The sequence below is a fragment of the Podarcis vaucheri genome (assembly GCF_965113315.1).
Source record: "Podarcis vaucheri genome assembly, chromosome: 10".
Taxonomy (NCBI): domain Eukaryota; kingdom Metazoa; phylum Chordata; class Lepidosauria; order Squamata; family Lacertidae; genus Podarcis; species Podarcis vaucheri.
The window spans coordinates 27,335,507-27,350,430 of record NC_138748.1 but is presented as its reverse complement, the minus strand read 5'-3'; the positions used below and the strand labels follow the sequence as shown (position 1 = coordinate 27,350,430).

The following is a 14,924-nucleotide window of genomic DNA, read 5'->3' as shown; positions in this document are numbered from 1 at the left end:
CACTGGCCAAAAGCACTTATTCCTTCGACTCAACTTACGATACATCACTGATGTAGGCAGCAACCTCAAAATGCATCTGTACATTAAACTTCAGATTAGTTCTACCCGTTGTTGCTGTTCCTTTTTTTCATTCACATGAATGGCACTGATCAGATAAATTCTGAATTAGTGGATGCAACATGGCCTATTTGCATTTTCCTCCAACTCTAACTACTGTAATTATATATAAATATTTTATATAGAGAGTAAGAGTGCATTTCTTTATAGGCTGCTTTTAAAGTCCTTTTCATAAAAGCTAGCAGTTAATGAAGAGAAATTAGCCTCTTCCTCTTCTTGACGTGAGTCACGCTTCATTATCTGAAAACAGCAACAAAACGGTGTCATTTTAATAAAAACATTCATTACTCCCAAGATTCGTTTTTGGGGTTTTTTCCCCAAAGATCTGAACAGTGTTGCGAGGTGCTTCATCAGGAATTTTATTTTGAAGATGTGCTTCATCGATGCATGTCTAATTTGGGTATATTATGATCATAAGCACAGAACATTGTAACCAGGGGTTTTTTTCAGCCGGAGCTCAGTTCTGACACCTCACAGGTGGGCGCTATTGCCATGATAAGAGAACAAGGCAGAAGTTCATGGTGAGCTCTGACACCTCTTTTTCTAGAAAAATTGCACTGATTGTAACCCCTTCATGCATAGAAAGGGCAGTGAGACTGTGCAGTAGGCCCTCTGCCTCAACATCATATAACCTCCCAGCCCTGTTCCAAATTTCCATGTTTTGAGCTTGATCATCTGAATAAGGGAAGCTTCCTTATGTAGACTTCCATGTGACCTGGAACCCTGCATGAACTGAAACTCTACATGCTTCCATGATTAAGTGTCCATGCTCAATGGACACTCCATTGCTTCATCAGGACTAAGGGAAAATAAATAATGATCCCCCTCCTGACACACCCCTATTTTCTCCCTATAGTTGCCTGTGCTCTCCTGTGCTGTGCTTTTTAAATATCTCGCTCTCTCTTTAAAAATACTTTTATCATTTAAAAGCTCTCAAATGGTGTGTTCTGAATGTTGTTGTTTTTTAATCTAACCATACTGTAATGTGTATGGGTTGCTCATGCGTAAGTTGCAGCCTCTCCAGGCTTTGTTGCCTTGCTAAACCTTTCAGTCTGGGCAGCCCTTCACTTCGTGGCTGCCTCAGTCGCTAGCAGAATCCGTCAGTGGGCGTTTCTTAAATCTTTTCCAACATAAAAGTTGTTTGACACCCAGTCTCCTCCTACTCTCTCTGCGTGGAAGTCTTCTGCGCAGGGTGGGCGTGGGTAGCAGAGGACCCGTGCTCTCCCCGCTGGTGTCCGGTGAAGAGTCCTGGAGCCCTCTCGCCGATTCCCCCATCAGCCCCTCTATATCCCTGGTGTTGCGCTGATTTGCTTCCCCATCTGCGGAGCTGCCTCTCTCCCTGCTGGGCCCTTCTCCAGCATCATTTGAGAGCCTTCCCTCCGCCTCTAGCTCCGATGTCAGTTCCCTGACACATACATTTCCAAATGCTCTGCTTTATGACTTATAAGATAGGGTTATGGGAAGTTTTAGCTGAATTTGTAAAACTCTGTTAAGGGGGGCGGGTATTTATCAATCTGGTGAGTTGTTCCATGGACCCCCAATTTTTCGCAGGCTCTGAAGAAGGGGAAGGTCTTCCTGGATTAAAAGATGTGCTCATTTATGGAATTGATGGCCCTCATTGTGGAACCTGTCAAATGTTCCATTTTGAAACCATCCCATAGCTGTAAACCTTTTGATTCTTATTGAAAACTTAGTCCGGTTGGAACTTACCTTCAAGTAAAGATGCACAGGTTTGGCTGTACTGTAGAGATGAAAACAGAAATGTCTTATGCCTAATTATCTTCATATTTTCCATGTTAACAGATGGATGGTTTGGGCCTAGGCCTGTGTCATATAATGCAGCCCTTCTTTAATGTAATTATTCAGTCAGAAAAAAGAAAAGACTAAATACAAGGGTTTAATTTAACATACTAGAGAAGATTACTCTGAAATTAAATCTAGTAGGCACAAAAAAGCTAAATAGAACTAATTAATCCTGTACTATTTATTGTTCCATTTCATAAAGCAGTACTTGACAAACAATGATAAATGTGTATGCAGTGTTAGCAAAGCACAAAAGGAAATAAAAGTCCTATTAGCATTGAAATGATTTAGATAACTTGCCATGTCAGGTTTTGTTCTCAGTTTTCTAGAGTGTTGCAGTTGATGGCTGTGTTAATCCAGCAAAGGGCACTGTCCCCCACAATCTGTTAATAATGTCATCTCCATTCATATCAGTATTTGTTGTCTGAAACTCAAATACTGAAACCTATATTTTTAAATAATTTTAGGAGATTTCCACTAAAAGATTAGGAAGTCCAGTGAGCCACTCAATGAATGTCCATTATAAATTATTTCCCATGTGAGAGCAATTTTCCAAAATTAAATCACAGAAATCCAGAGTCCATGAACTGAATGCTCATACATCTTCTCAATATCAGGGGTTCTCAGTGGAGGTCCTTTTCTAAATTTTATTTTTATTAAACACACAGTACATAAAAATCCCATACCCCTCCCAGGCTCACCCCAACTCACCTTATCATGAAGAGATCACCAGGTTCAGCACATAAGTTATAGGCTTAGAGAAGGTATAAAACTTAAGATGGGACAGAATCTGGTTGTTTTACCAGAACAGACCCAGGCATCAAAACACATCGTAGAAAGGTAATACAAATAAATAGCAATAACAATAATAGATGTCAGGAACTCTTCTTGCCTGTTTGCTTGATCCCTGGTCTGGTAAGGTAAAAGGTAAAGGACCCCTGCATGGTTAAGTCCAGTCAAAGGCGACTATGGGTTGCGCTCATCTCGCTCTTCAGGCTGAGGGAACCAGCATTTGTCCACAGACAGCTTTCCAGGTCATTTGGCCGGCATGACTAAACCACTTCTGCTGCAACGGGACACTGTGACAAGTGCCAGAGCACACAGAAACGCATGGGATACACAAAGTAAAACTTAGAGCATGTAGACTATGGGCTCTGTATCATAGGGCAGGAGATACCATGTTCAAATAAATGCTGGATCTGTTACTATTAAATTCCCTATGAGGGAGAAAGCATACGCCTGATTTCTGATGTGCAATTCCAGAATTTAAACAGAGCAGGCCCCTGTATCCAGCAGGACTGGCCTATGGCATCAAATATATCAGGGGTGTCCAACTTCCAAGAGACTGCGATCTACTCCAACTATAAATAAACTGGCAGTGATCTACCCATTGGATTGACCAGAGTTGTTTGTGATTGACCAGTTAGACAGGGCAGTATTAGGTGACTAGAGGTATGTGGTTGTCCTCCTGTTCAACCTGAAAGGGGATTGAAGCTTTTCCTCCTGAACAACTGAAAAAGCCCCTGTGTACCTTTCTTCTTTGCTTCCTTGGACGGCACAAAAACTTACCTTGGGGCAGGTGGAGGTATAACAGTGAGCGCTTCCGGTCCCCAGCAGAAAGCTGGCACTCCATTCATCCTGCACTCTAACAGACAATACTGTATAGTTATATATCTTCTAGAGTTCAAATGAAATACATTAAAGCAGGGGTCAGCAACCTTTTTCAGCTATGGGCTGGTCCACCGACCCTCAGACCATGTGGTGGGCTGGACTATATTTTTTTGGGAGGGGGAATGAACAAATTCCTATGCCCCACAAATAACCCAGAGATGCATTTTAAATAAAAGGACACATTCTACTCATGTAAAAACACGCTGATTCCCGGACCCTCCACGGGCCGGATTTAGAAGGCGATTGGGCTGGATCCGGTCCCCGGGCCTTAGTTTGCCTACCCATGCATTAAAGAGCTGAATCTTGACAATGAAATTTCGTCTTCAGAATAGCCAGTATTCAGCAAACGTAAGCAAAGAATTAATGATTTCTAGTAATGGATTACATTGACTGCAGATAAGTAAAGACTGTAATCTCCCAACTGTTTCCAGACGTGGGATTAATTCTTAACACCAGCATGTGACAAGGATATTTTACTATTTGGTTGTGTTGAATTATTTCTCTCCATCTTACTTCTCTTTAAATGAGAAAGAGCTGATCTAGATGTTTGTTAATCTTCTATCCAGCCAAACTCTAGTGAATTGTTTCCATCACATTCTGCACAATGGTGCAGAAGCAAAAATGTGGTGTTGCTTTCTTATGTAATGAATTTCTTCGTTCCTAGCAGCCGCCACCCTTGATTTGGACCATGGCCATGAAAACCTACTATATCACTACATCATATGGTGTTTGCACACACATTATGACAGAGAGTTGGAAACTCATTATGAGTAGGCAGCTGGGGTGTCTGCCAACTCATAAACACCACCATAATCAAAAATAAAACTATGATGATATCGGTGTTGTGAACCAATTGTGTGTCATCGTTCGCCATTTGAAGACCAGTGACAATGGAGCATTTTCTGAAACCCCATCCTTAATAATAATTGTTAGTAATAGTCATTGTTAGGGGACGCGGGTGGCGCTGTGGGCTAAAGCCTCAACGCCTAGGGCTTGCCGATCGAAAGGTCGGCGGTTCGAATCCCCGCGGCGGGGTGCGCTCCCGCTGTTCGGTCCCAGCGCCTGCCCACCTAGCAGTTCGAAAGCACCCCCGGGGGCAAGTAGATAAATAGGTACCGCTTACCAGCGGGAAGGTAAACGGCGTTCCGTGTGCGGCTCTGGCTCGCCAGAGCAGCGTTGTCACGCTGGCCACGTGACCCGGAAGTGTCTCCGGACAGCGCTGGCCCCCGGCCAATAGATGTGAGATGGGCGCACAAACCCCAGAGTCTGTCAAGACTGGCCCGTTCGGGCAGGGGTACCTTTACCTTTAATAGTCATTGTTGTTAATGATCATATAATGAATTCAAATAATTTGCAGGGATTGCGCCCTTCCCATCAACTGTGCATTTCAATGTATTCACAACTAGGATGCACAATCGCACTGTGGTTAATGCTCCATCCTCAACTTCTCTGCTCAGTGTATGCAAAATAAATCATAAAAAGACAAGGTGGTAGCCAGTGGGAAACTGTTGCCCAGAATCGGTTATACAAAGCTATTAACTTGTTGGTGTGCATTTGTTCATTGCTTCATTAATGAATGTTTTTAGGGCAAGGCAAATAATTCTACCACCAATATGCCTTACTTTACTGATGAGCAAACAAATTTATACTTAACAAAATAATATTTGGCCGCATATTGTAGGCTCGTGTTCAGCATTCACTTAGCAATTATACTGTAGCTAACACAGTGTATGTTAGGCAATACATTTCTCACATAGCACAGATTGAATGTAGGTGTTATTTGCTCACAGGGTTGTGGCTGAATACTTAATTATGCATGGATTTGCAGCAAGGTGGGAGTTATTAACTGAAAATACAGCATAGCTACCTCGGTCCAGGCTTTCCTCAGCCACCTAAGAGCGACTGGTAAAACAAAACACAGAGGAATTTGTGGGAATGTTCAGGGAGGCAGGAGAGTATATATTGTTTATTAATATCCTTCCTAACTTGTGCTAGCAAGTTCTATAACTTAGCAGAGTTTTAAACATTCCCCTTTAAACGTACAGCAGTTAGCTTGTTGCAAGCTTGTTTAAGTTTCTAAATATAGGATTCCTGGTAATCCCCTTTATTCCCTCTGAAAAAGAATAGACACGACACAATATTATGTAAAAAGTATAAAAGAAGTTTACCGACACATTCCGTTCACAGATGGATCCCTGAGGGCAGACTTAGGTTACAAAATACATACACATGGAATCTATCCCATTAGGAGATAGTCCCTTTGTGCTCTGTTGGCTGGAAGCCATCAGGGCATCTCTAGCTAAAGAGATGTTGCTTCTTCGATGAATGGAGTGAGAGAGAGAGAGAGAGAGAGAGAGCTGTGTCCCAGGTGCTTTTGCCACCTGGGCAGGTAAGGTCATACCCACCTCTAGTCACATGCAGAGGAAGTTTATCCCAGTCCAGGAGGAAAGAGGAAGTTTTCTACTGGCAGGTGCAAACATCCCCTTTCATGTCCACTCTAGGAATGTTGTACATGACGGCTACCTGTGTTTCACACCTCACAGAATTATAGGGATGGAACAGGTTTGTGTATTTTTTGTTTCCCGAGTGATTGTCCATTTGTCTTGTGGCCTCTTAAGAAAGAGGTAGGCAGGGTGCATTTATTGGGCAGAATTCAGTAAACAAATACTTCCCCTTACTGAGCGTAGCTTCATTCTGCCACTGTGTGGTGTTTTGTTCTGTGCAGAAATGTTTTCCAGAGAAGGGGATTTGGCTAGGCTGAACAGGAAACATTTTTGTTGCAAGGAAATTGAATGCCATTGCCAAACTTGGAAAATGTGGCAGCTCTTTGAACTTAATATACAGATTCTCAGATAGGGGTTCTGTAATATGCCCGGAGACGAAGGAACAGGGGAAGGGCCCGTCACACACTGAGCTGTTCTTGGACAGAACCATTTGCTTAAGAATAAGTGGAGAGCAGTTGCTGTCAGAGTAAACCAGGTGCTGCCATTCTGAGGATGCATTGGTGAGTACCAGCTCTGCTTCCTTTATTCCATTAATGAAGATAAAGACAAGTGGCAGCCCAGTCCTGAAAGCCACTCTGTCTTCTCTACTTGTTCTAACCACAGTGCACGCTCTCTCTCTCAGCTTGTTCTTGCTTGGTGATTTTAAGAATGGTCCTACCATAGCAAGAGACAGATGCCCAAAGCAGCAGATGTTGGGGGGAGCTGTGTGCACCATGCAGCCTTGTCTTTTACCTCCTAAGCTAAGCTCCTGCCCTCAGGTGCAGTGGAGGATGCTGTTCTGTCATTAGAGTTGGCATAAGATTTCAGCTGCCAGCCTGGGACTCAGCTAGACTGGTAAAGAAAAAGCGGTTTATATGTGTTGTATATGCAATACAACATTGTGCCACCAGATGGCGATGTAGAGTCCCGTTTTTCTCTACCCATTTTCCCTGTTTAAATTTACAGTGCTTTAAACTGAAACACTTCTTTGATGTGTCTAGATCAGGCATATGCCAACTCCGGCCCTCCAGATGTTTTGAGACTACAATTTCCATCATCCCTGACCACTGGTCCTGTTAGCTAGGGATGATAGGAGTTGTAGTTCCAAAACATCTGGAGGGCGGGAGTTTGCCTATGCCTGATCTAGATCCAGCCCGGGTTAGTTTCAGTATATAGAACAGGAGGGAGGGGGCGCTCTCTCTTTTCTTTTGTCTTCATCAACAAAATGTCAATCTCTACGTTTAGTTATGTGTGTAGCTGCAGAGTCATTCAAGAAGCCTAGTGGCCTTGGAATGTTCAGTTTTACTGAACTGAAAGTCAAACAAGAAAGAGAATAAAATGGCAAAATGAGATATTTGTTTATTTAGTAACAAACAGGGTAGCTAGCTTACAATCTAAAATATATACAGCAAAACACAGTAAGTAAATAAATAAAGCCAGCAATAAACAATGAATCAACAAGCTGACCAGAACTATTATAAAAAAAACAACTTAAACCAGCAGCAACATAACACAAGGGGCAAGATTTGATGCAAGAGGGCAAGATTGAAAGGAACGGTTTATCACATTGCTTTCCTCCCACGTTTGAACAGCCCCAAAAAACAAACAAAAGAAAAATCCGAACACATGACACAGTTGAAGACCCCTATTTGGGTCTTCTGCTCTATGTTGTTACTGTGACGGTTGTTAAGAACCTAAGAAGAGTTCTGCTGGGTCAAACCAAGGCCTATCTAGCGCAAAATTCTTTTCTCATCTGTCGTGAGATTCCTTTGTAAAAAAAATAATAATGATTCTGTAAAGTAATCCTGGGCATGCTTTTTTGGCCTCAACTTGGCAGGTGAGATTGTGGTCGTTGAACCCATAATTCACATCTGGGTGTTTTGACAGCTGCATAGATCTGCATCACTTTAATATTTGGAAATTTTTATATGTTAGCCATGTTCCGCCTCCAAGAGTGGCTATATGAGTATAGCCACAAACTTGCATTAATCAGCACCTTTGACAGGCTTCGGCATAGTGATTTACATTTGCCTGAGTGTATGCATCCTGAAAAATTAATTGGTTGCATGGATGTTGCAGTCTGTCTTGAGCATATTTTTTTTTAGGCACGCAGCTGTCTCTTTGATAGCATCTTGGTACTGTAAGTGCTAGTAAAAGTAACGGGTAATAACTGATGCCATTACCAGGCAGTTAATTTGTAAAAGGCTGTGAATTAACAGTTTTTGCTATTTATGTGGCACACTAATTTTTTTCCCCCGCGAAAGAAAATCTGCACTGATGAATAATTTAAATCCCAGTTTCCCTGCAAGTCTATAATCACGAGCCCTACGGAGGCTAGAGTACATTCTGCTCTGAGTATTGTGCAAAAGATTAGTAGTTCCTTGGTGGCATGGCTGCAGTAGCAATGTGAATTGCACTTTTAATTTGTCTTCCCATCTGACAGGGCATCTAATTATACTTTCTAAAACCTGTTCTAAATTATACTTTTTAAGTCCTTAGTTGAAGGATATTTACATAAAAAAGGTAAAGATTAAATAAATTGTTTTAAGTCATATCAGCAAATCATTTAAATGAGATTTCCTTTTCTTCTGTGTTTGTAGCTGAACGCTTATTCTATTTCCAGCATGTTCAGTTCCAGTCAGTCAAACCCAGCAGCTAAAACACATTCAGGCTCCTTTTTTGTTTTTGTTTTAACAGTGCACTTAGATAGGCTTTACGTTGTACAAGACAGATATGCAAACTCTCTAACTTGTTGATTATATCAGGGCTGAAAGGCATTTTATCCAGACAATATCCTGCAAAACCCAAACATTTTGTTTCCAGAATAGCACAAATTGACTTTTAATTAACAAAACTTATGTTATAAAAAAGAGCAAAACACACATTATGAGGGAAATAATAATAATAATAATAATAATAATAATAATAATAATAATAATAATAATTGCTTTCTCTTCCTCTGGAAGTGTGTCTTCCCTGCTACATTTTGGTAAAGTATTATAGAATGTAATAGCGTTAATAGTGCACCATTACCATTCCATAAAATAATACACAGTACTCAATTTTCTCTCTATTATTGTGTATGTGGCTCGGAAAGAATTCATAAAATTTATTACAGAAAAGTAGATTGAGTCTTGGGGACAGGGTGATCTTGCTGAATAATATTGCACTGCCAAAAAATGACAGAAGCAAGTAGCCGCCTTCCTTGTTGTTGAGAAAATGAAATTGTGTTGTTGTAGTAGCACAAACAGAGACTACTGCCTTAGGATGCATTTGTGATTCGAATTTTTTTTGCCTAATTAAAGGCAAGATAGAGATAATTGCCAGCAGGCTGCTATGTAGTGTTGATTAGTATCCTGTGAACTGTGGCTTGTGGAGGGCGCTGGGGGTTGTTGGTTGGTCTCTGCTGCCCTCATAGGGAGAGCTATACTTCTCTAGGAAGAGTAAGGAACTGTAAACCCACTCTGAGGGGTACAGCTCAGGGGGTGGGAAGGGGGTGTTGTTGCAACTCCCGGCATTGCCCAGGATTCGGGGGTTGGGGGTGGAACCGTGAATGTTTGAAATGGTACAATATTGTGTGAGTGAGGCCCTTCCGCATCTCTGAGGTGTGTATCTAGACCCTCCAAGAATCTCTTATTTTCCAGGGACAGTCCCAGATTTACAGAAGCCATCCCAGTTCCTGATCGGATCCTGCAATGTCCCGCTTTTCCTTAGGACGTCCCTATTTTCATCAGAGAAATGCTGGTGGGTATGGAGTTAATGCAACCGCCAGGCAAGAAGATAAGTAACTATACAACCTTTAGAAGACATCTGAAGGCAGCCCTGTATAGGGAAGTTTTTTTAAAAAAAATTATGTTTTTATATATACTGGAAGCAGCCCAGAATGACTGGGGCAACCCAGTAAGATGGGCGGGGTACAAATAATAAAATTATTATTATTATTATTATTATTATTATTATTATTATTATTATTATTATTATTCTCCTCCTGCCAACCTAGCAGTTTGAAAGCACGCCAGAAAGTGCAAGTAGATAAATAGGTACCGCTCCAGAGGGAAGGCAAACGGTGTTTCCGTGCACTGCTCTGGTTTTGGTGTTCTGTTGCGCCTGAAGCGGCTTAGTCATGCTGGCCACATGACCCAGAAAAACTGTCTGTGGACAAATGCCAGCTCCCTTGGCCTGTAAAGCGAAATGAGCACTGCAACCCCAGAGTCGTCTGCGGCTGGACCTAACTGTCAGGGGTCCTTTACCTTATTAGTATTAGTATTGTGTTGAAGTAGAACTGTCCCGCATATAAATATGGAACACTCCCCCACCCTGTGCTGGCTCCAAAATCCTGAGAGGGGTGGGGTGGCGGCAGGGGTGACTTAGGCAGAGCACCTTTGTGGGTCTGAGACATGCAGCTGAGAGATGGAAACTGAAAATTATTATGTCTGATCTGATCAAAGTGGAAATGCTAGCACTTTTAGGGGAGTGGGCCCTCTGCTTGTCTTGGGTCTGTAGCAAATGGCCAACCTTGCTACCCTCTGGCACTATATCCCTGCATTCTTTGTGTCATCCAGGGACAAAATGGTCCATAGCACTTATAAAGCTTAGCTACTTAGTTTGGATTGAAGTTTTATGTGTGCGTGTCTCATCCACCACCACCATGTGCAAGGTGTTTTGCACTGGGAATTAAGTGAAACTCTACAACTGTTGCACTGAAGATTTTTTAAAATAATAATGATAATAACATGCTCGATGAACTTTTGATGCGGAGTGCATCATGCTGAAGACGCGTCTGATTAGTTTCAGATGAATGCATGATCACTGTCATGTTGGGGAAAATTGTTCATCTGAGTTGACTCCTCACATGCACTCACATCCATGGGCATGGCTCTTAGTCCTTGACAATTGCTTCTGACATGCAGGGCGGGTAGTCACATGCTCAGTACTAGGAATGGAGGAGTAATATGGGGAGTTGGAATTCCAGAGTGGATTCACCTGATCCTCACCTCCCTGTGTAGATGGATTAGATCAGGGGTCAGCAAGGTTTACCTCACCTGGGCTGGTTCACTGCAGCGGAGATCCTTCCGTCGGCCGGAGCGCGTGCGCTCATGAGCACGTGCAGCCGTGATTTCTGGCATCTGTGTCTGTGCAGATACGATTTCCGGCGTCTGCGCAGACGCAATTTCCGGCGTCTGAGCATGTGCAGACACCACCTCCGGCACCGCGGAAGCGAGTCCCCATGCTGCGCTGCGCTAAGTGGGCGGCTTGGTTCTGGGGCAGCTCGTGGGCTGGTTAAACGACCCCCATGGGCTGCTTGTGGCCCACGGGCCTTAGGTTGCTGACCCCTGGATTAGATGTAGATCAGCTTTGAAATCTTCAATCTTCCATCATGACAGATTTCCAGGTGCGCTGACAGTCTTCCCCTGGCATAACTGGAGAGTTGTGCTGGGGCGTTGTGCATATCTAGCATGGAAGTGTTGTATTGTGCGTTGTGCCAACATAGTGGAGTTTCATATCCTATGGCTTCTCAACTAGCATAGATTGGACCCTTAACTTTATAACAGGCAGGTGACTAAGTTTCTTAGTTCTTAGATAATACTGATATTTTGAATTATTACTATTGTTTAATTGAACTTCCTGTTGGTGGTTATATCCGATAAACATGCAGTTGTTTTGAACACTAAGAACATTTATAGGGATGGCATATTGGAAGTACTGCTTAAAAAAACAAAAACAACAAAAACCCCTATACTTGGATTTTCTTGGCACACTTTCTTGAGCAACTATTTGTGGGTGATAGCTTTCAAACTGTGCCTCCCCACCCCTGCAATGGTATTAAAAATTAAACACAACTCTCTTGGTGTATAAAATTTTGCTCAGCCTTGATTGATCTCTTAAATCTGCATGCTTGCTTTGAGCATTGCTGGTCCATTTTTTATTCATCAAAGTGTAACACAATTTGTAAAAATAGGAGAAATTTCCATACAATTTAGCAGGCTTCCTTTGAAAAGGAAATGGCTATAATTTTTGACAGTGGTTAGAGGTGATCTTTCGAAAGCTTAACATGCTTTGGATAAAAGAGACCTGTTACTCTAAGAACTATACAGCTATATAACCACTCTGTGAAACGTTTCACACGGAAGCAAACCTTGGTTTGTCTCTCACTCAGTGTATACAGTGGTGCCCCGCAAGACGAATGCCTCGCAAGACAAAAAACCCGCTAGACGAAAGGGTTTTTCGATGCGCTTCGCAAGATGAATTTCCCTATGGAAGTCTTGCGAGTCTTGCTATTTTTTTCGCTTCCCCCCTTTTTCTAAGCCGCTAATAGCCTTTTAGTCGCTAAGTCTTTAATAGCCGCTAAACCGCTAATAGCGCCAATCCGCTAATAGGGTTGCTTCGCAAGACGAAAAAACCACTAGACGAAGAGACTCGCGGAACGGATTAATTTCGTCTTGCGAGGCACCACTGTATTTAACAAGGAGCCTCAGTCAATCCTCCCTCTGCTGTCCTGACCACATAATGTGCAGCGTGGAAACTTGCATTGATGAGGAGACCTATGCAATATATGTGTTAGCAACAAATGTTTGTCTTGTTCATAAATTTATAATTGAAAATTCATATTTCAAAGTTCTTAAAGGGATGTATATAAAAAATATAAAGGATGAAGTGGCTTTATGGAAGTTCCTTATGCATAAAGTATGCAGTCAGGGCTCAGCTCTGCTCAGATCCTGAAGCGGAGGTCTCCTCAGATGAAGAGCAGGAGAAACAGGACCCTCCCACAAATGTCCAAACTGCCAAGGAGTCTGAGAGCACATCAGATCTGGACATCCATGCCCCAGAACTAGAAGCTTCCTCGCCAGCAGCCTGGGTTCCATTATATTCCCATTGGACCACAGGAACAGAGGAGCTGGCGAACAAGGAAGACACTTAAGAGCTGCCACTGAAGTGCCTGGCTAGCTGCGTTTGAGATACTCCCAAGGGGTGGGAAGTCCATGGAAACCCATGCTTGAATCAGTGCCTGACCTGGGGGAAATGAACAGATGCAATTCTACCCCCCCCCCCCAAAAAAAAACTTCTCACAAAAGAACTACATCCTGCATTCAATTGCAAAAAATAAAGTTTATTTTTTTATTTTTTTTTTGCAGCTGAACATGGGATGGAGTTCTTTGATGAACTCTTAAACTTCCAACCATATTAGCAGCAGGTGAATTGGAATCAACGCTTATTTCAGAAAGGTCTCCTTTCAATCTTGTTGCAAGGTGCAGCAGTGCCAGCTTTTGACCAATGTATTCCAGAGGTGTGAAAATGCCCTGGGAGATACCATGGTTGTGGCTTTTTAAAAACATCACAGTAGTTGGTTAAGCTCTCCACTATTACTGTTTCATTGCAAATAGACTTTAGCATTTCTAAATGTGGGGGGTGGGGGGAGATAACATACCGCTAGTCACTTTGAATGGCAACACAGCTTTTAATGGGTAAGAGAAGGTATTAAATCCTTTTCTCATATTCTGTAATTGCTACCTTTGTATAAGAATTCTCAGGTGCAAAGTACTGTGGAGGTTGAGGTAATGACTTGTGCTACCAGTGTATTGGCTGTTCAGAACAAAGTTTGATAATTTAAATAAGAAACTGTATAAAATCTTCTTGACTACCATTATATCAATTCTTCCTAAGTCTGGTTCAGTTTTTGTTTATTAATATAGCAATCAATATTTTAGCCCATGGCAAGCATTAATATAGTTGCATGAAAAGCTGGCATATATCAGAATTTGCTAGGTTCCAGGATCAATATAATACAGAGTTTTACACCGCATACAATACCAGTGCTAGCAACTCATGAAACTAGCTTTTTTTTTGAGCAATTGCTTCATGAAAAATCACATTTATTTTTTACTGTACCTTCTGTTAATGTAGCATTTGGCGTAAAATAGCACATATTACCTGAAACAATATAGTATTTGAATCATTCGTAGTATAGTTACAATGGACCCTAGAGTTGGCACTGAACTCTGGAATTACCTAGTCCAGCCACTGGATTTAAGAGTGTGGATCATTTTTACCCCACCAAGACCTATTTCAAAATTAGTATGAAATGCCCCACCTATGTAATGGCCCACAAGAGAGACCCGATTTCCCTTTACATACACAGGCATGCTTCACGTGACACAGTAAATTGAATTATGGATTACTGGGAATGTGCTGGTTCCCAGAGCCGAGAACAAACCTTGGCTAAGCTCTTGTACAAAGAAGAGTGAGAATAACCATGATACCCAATGAAGTCATGCGCGGAGTATCCCAATTTAAATTACCGTATTTTTTGCTCTATAAGACTCACTTTTTCCCTCCCAAAAAGTAAGGGGAAATGTGTGTGCGTCTAATGGAGCGAATACAGACTGCACAGCTATCCCAGAAGCCAGAACAGCAAGAGGGATCGCTGCGCAGCGTTCTTGCTTGCTGTTCTGGCTTCTGAGATTCAGAATATTATTTTTTCTTGTTTTCCTCCTCCAAAAACTAGATGCGTCTTATGGTCTGGTGCGTCTTATAGAGCGAAAAGTACGGTAATTGATATAAATCAATTGATTTCTGTGGGTCTATTCCTGAGTATGATTTAACTGGCTATCACTTTCATGCAGGTTACTAATCTAATCTAGGGTTTTTTCAGACTGATTCCAAAAAAGTTGAATCTGTGACAAAATGTTTGTACATGAAGTGTTTCTGTTCAGGGTTACAGTGATCCAGCCAACCATGTCCTTTTCCAGGATATTCCATTTCCTGCAGTTTTCTGTTTTGCCCCCATCAGGCAGTTAGCACTTTGTGGCCACTGAGCATGTGCGTTTGTTAAAGAAATGTATAGTTCCACAA

The 14,924-nt window shown here is 42.0% G+C and overlaps 1 protein-coding gene across 3 annotated transcripts in view; it reads left to right on the top strand.

The window, feature by feature from the left end:
- The window catches only part of TAFA2 (TAFA chemokine like family member 2), a 147,268-nt gene that overhangs the window by 65,564 nt on the left and 66,780 nt on the right, over window positions 1–14,924 (top strand). The window contains exon 1 of one of the 3 annotated variants that reach the window (XM_082239922.1): window positions 6,577–6,595. The exons of the other annotated variants lie outside the window; for them this stretch is intronic. Within the exon in view, the coding sequence (XP_082096048.1) occupies window positions 6,588–6,595 (8 nt within the window). The 5' untranslated portion in view covers window positions 6,577–6,587. Of the gene's footprint in view, window positions 1–6,576; window positions 6,596–14,924 lie in introns of those variants that run through there. 3 annotated transcript variants of the gene reach the window in all.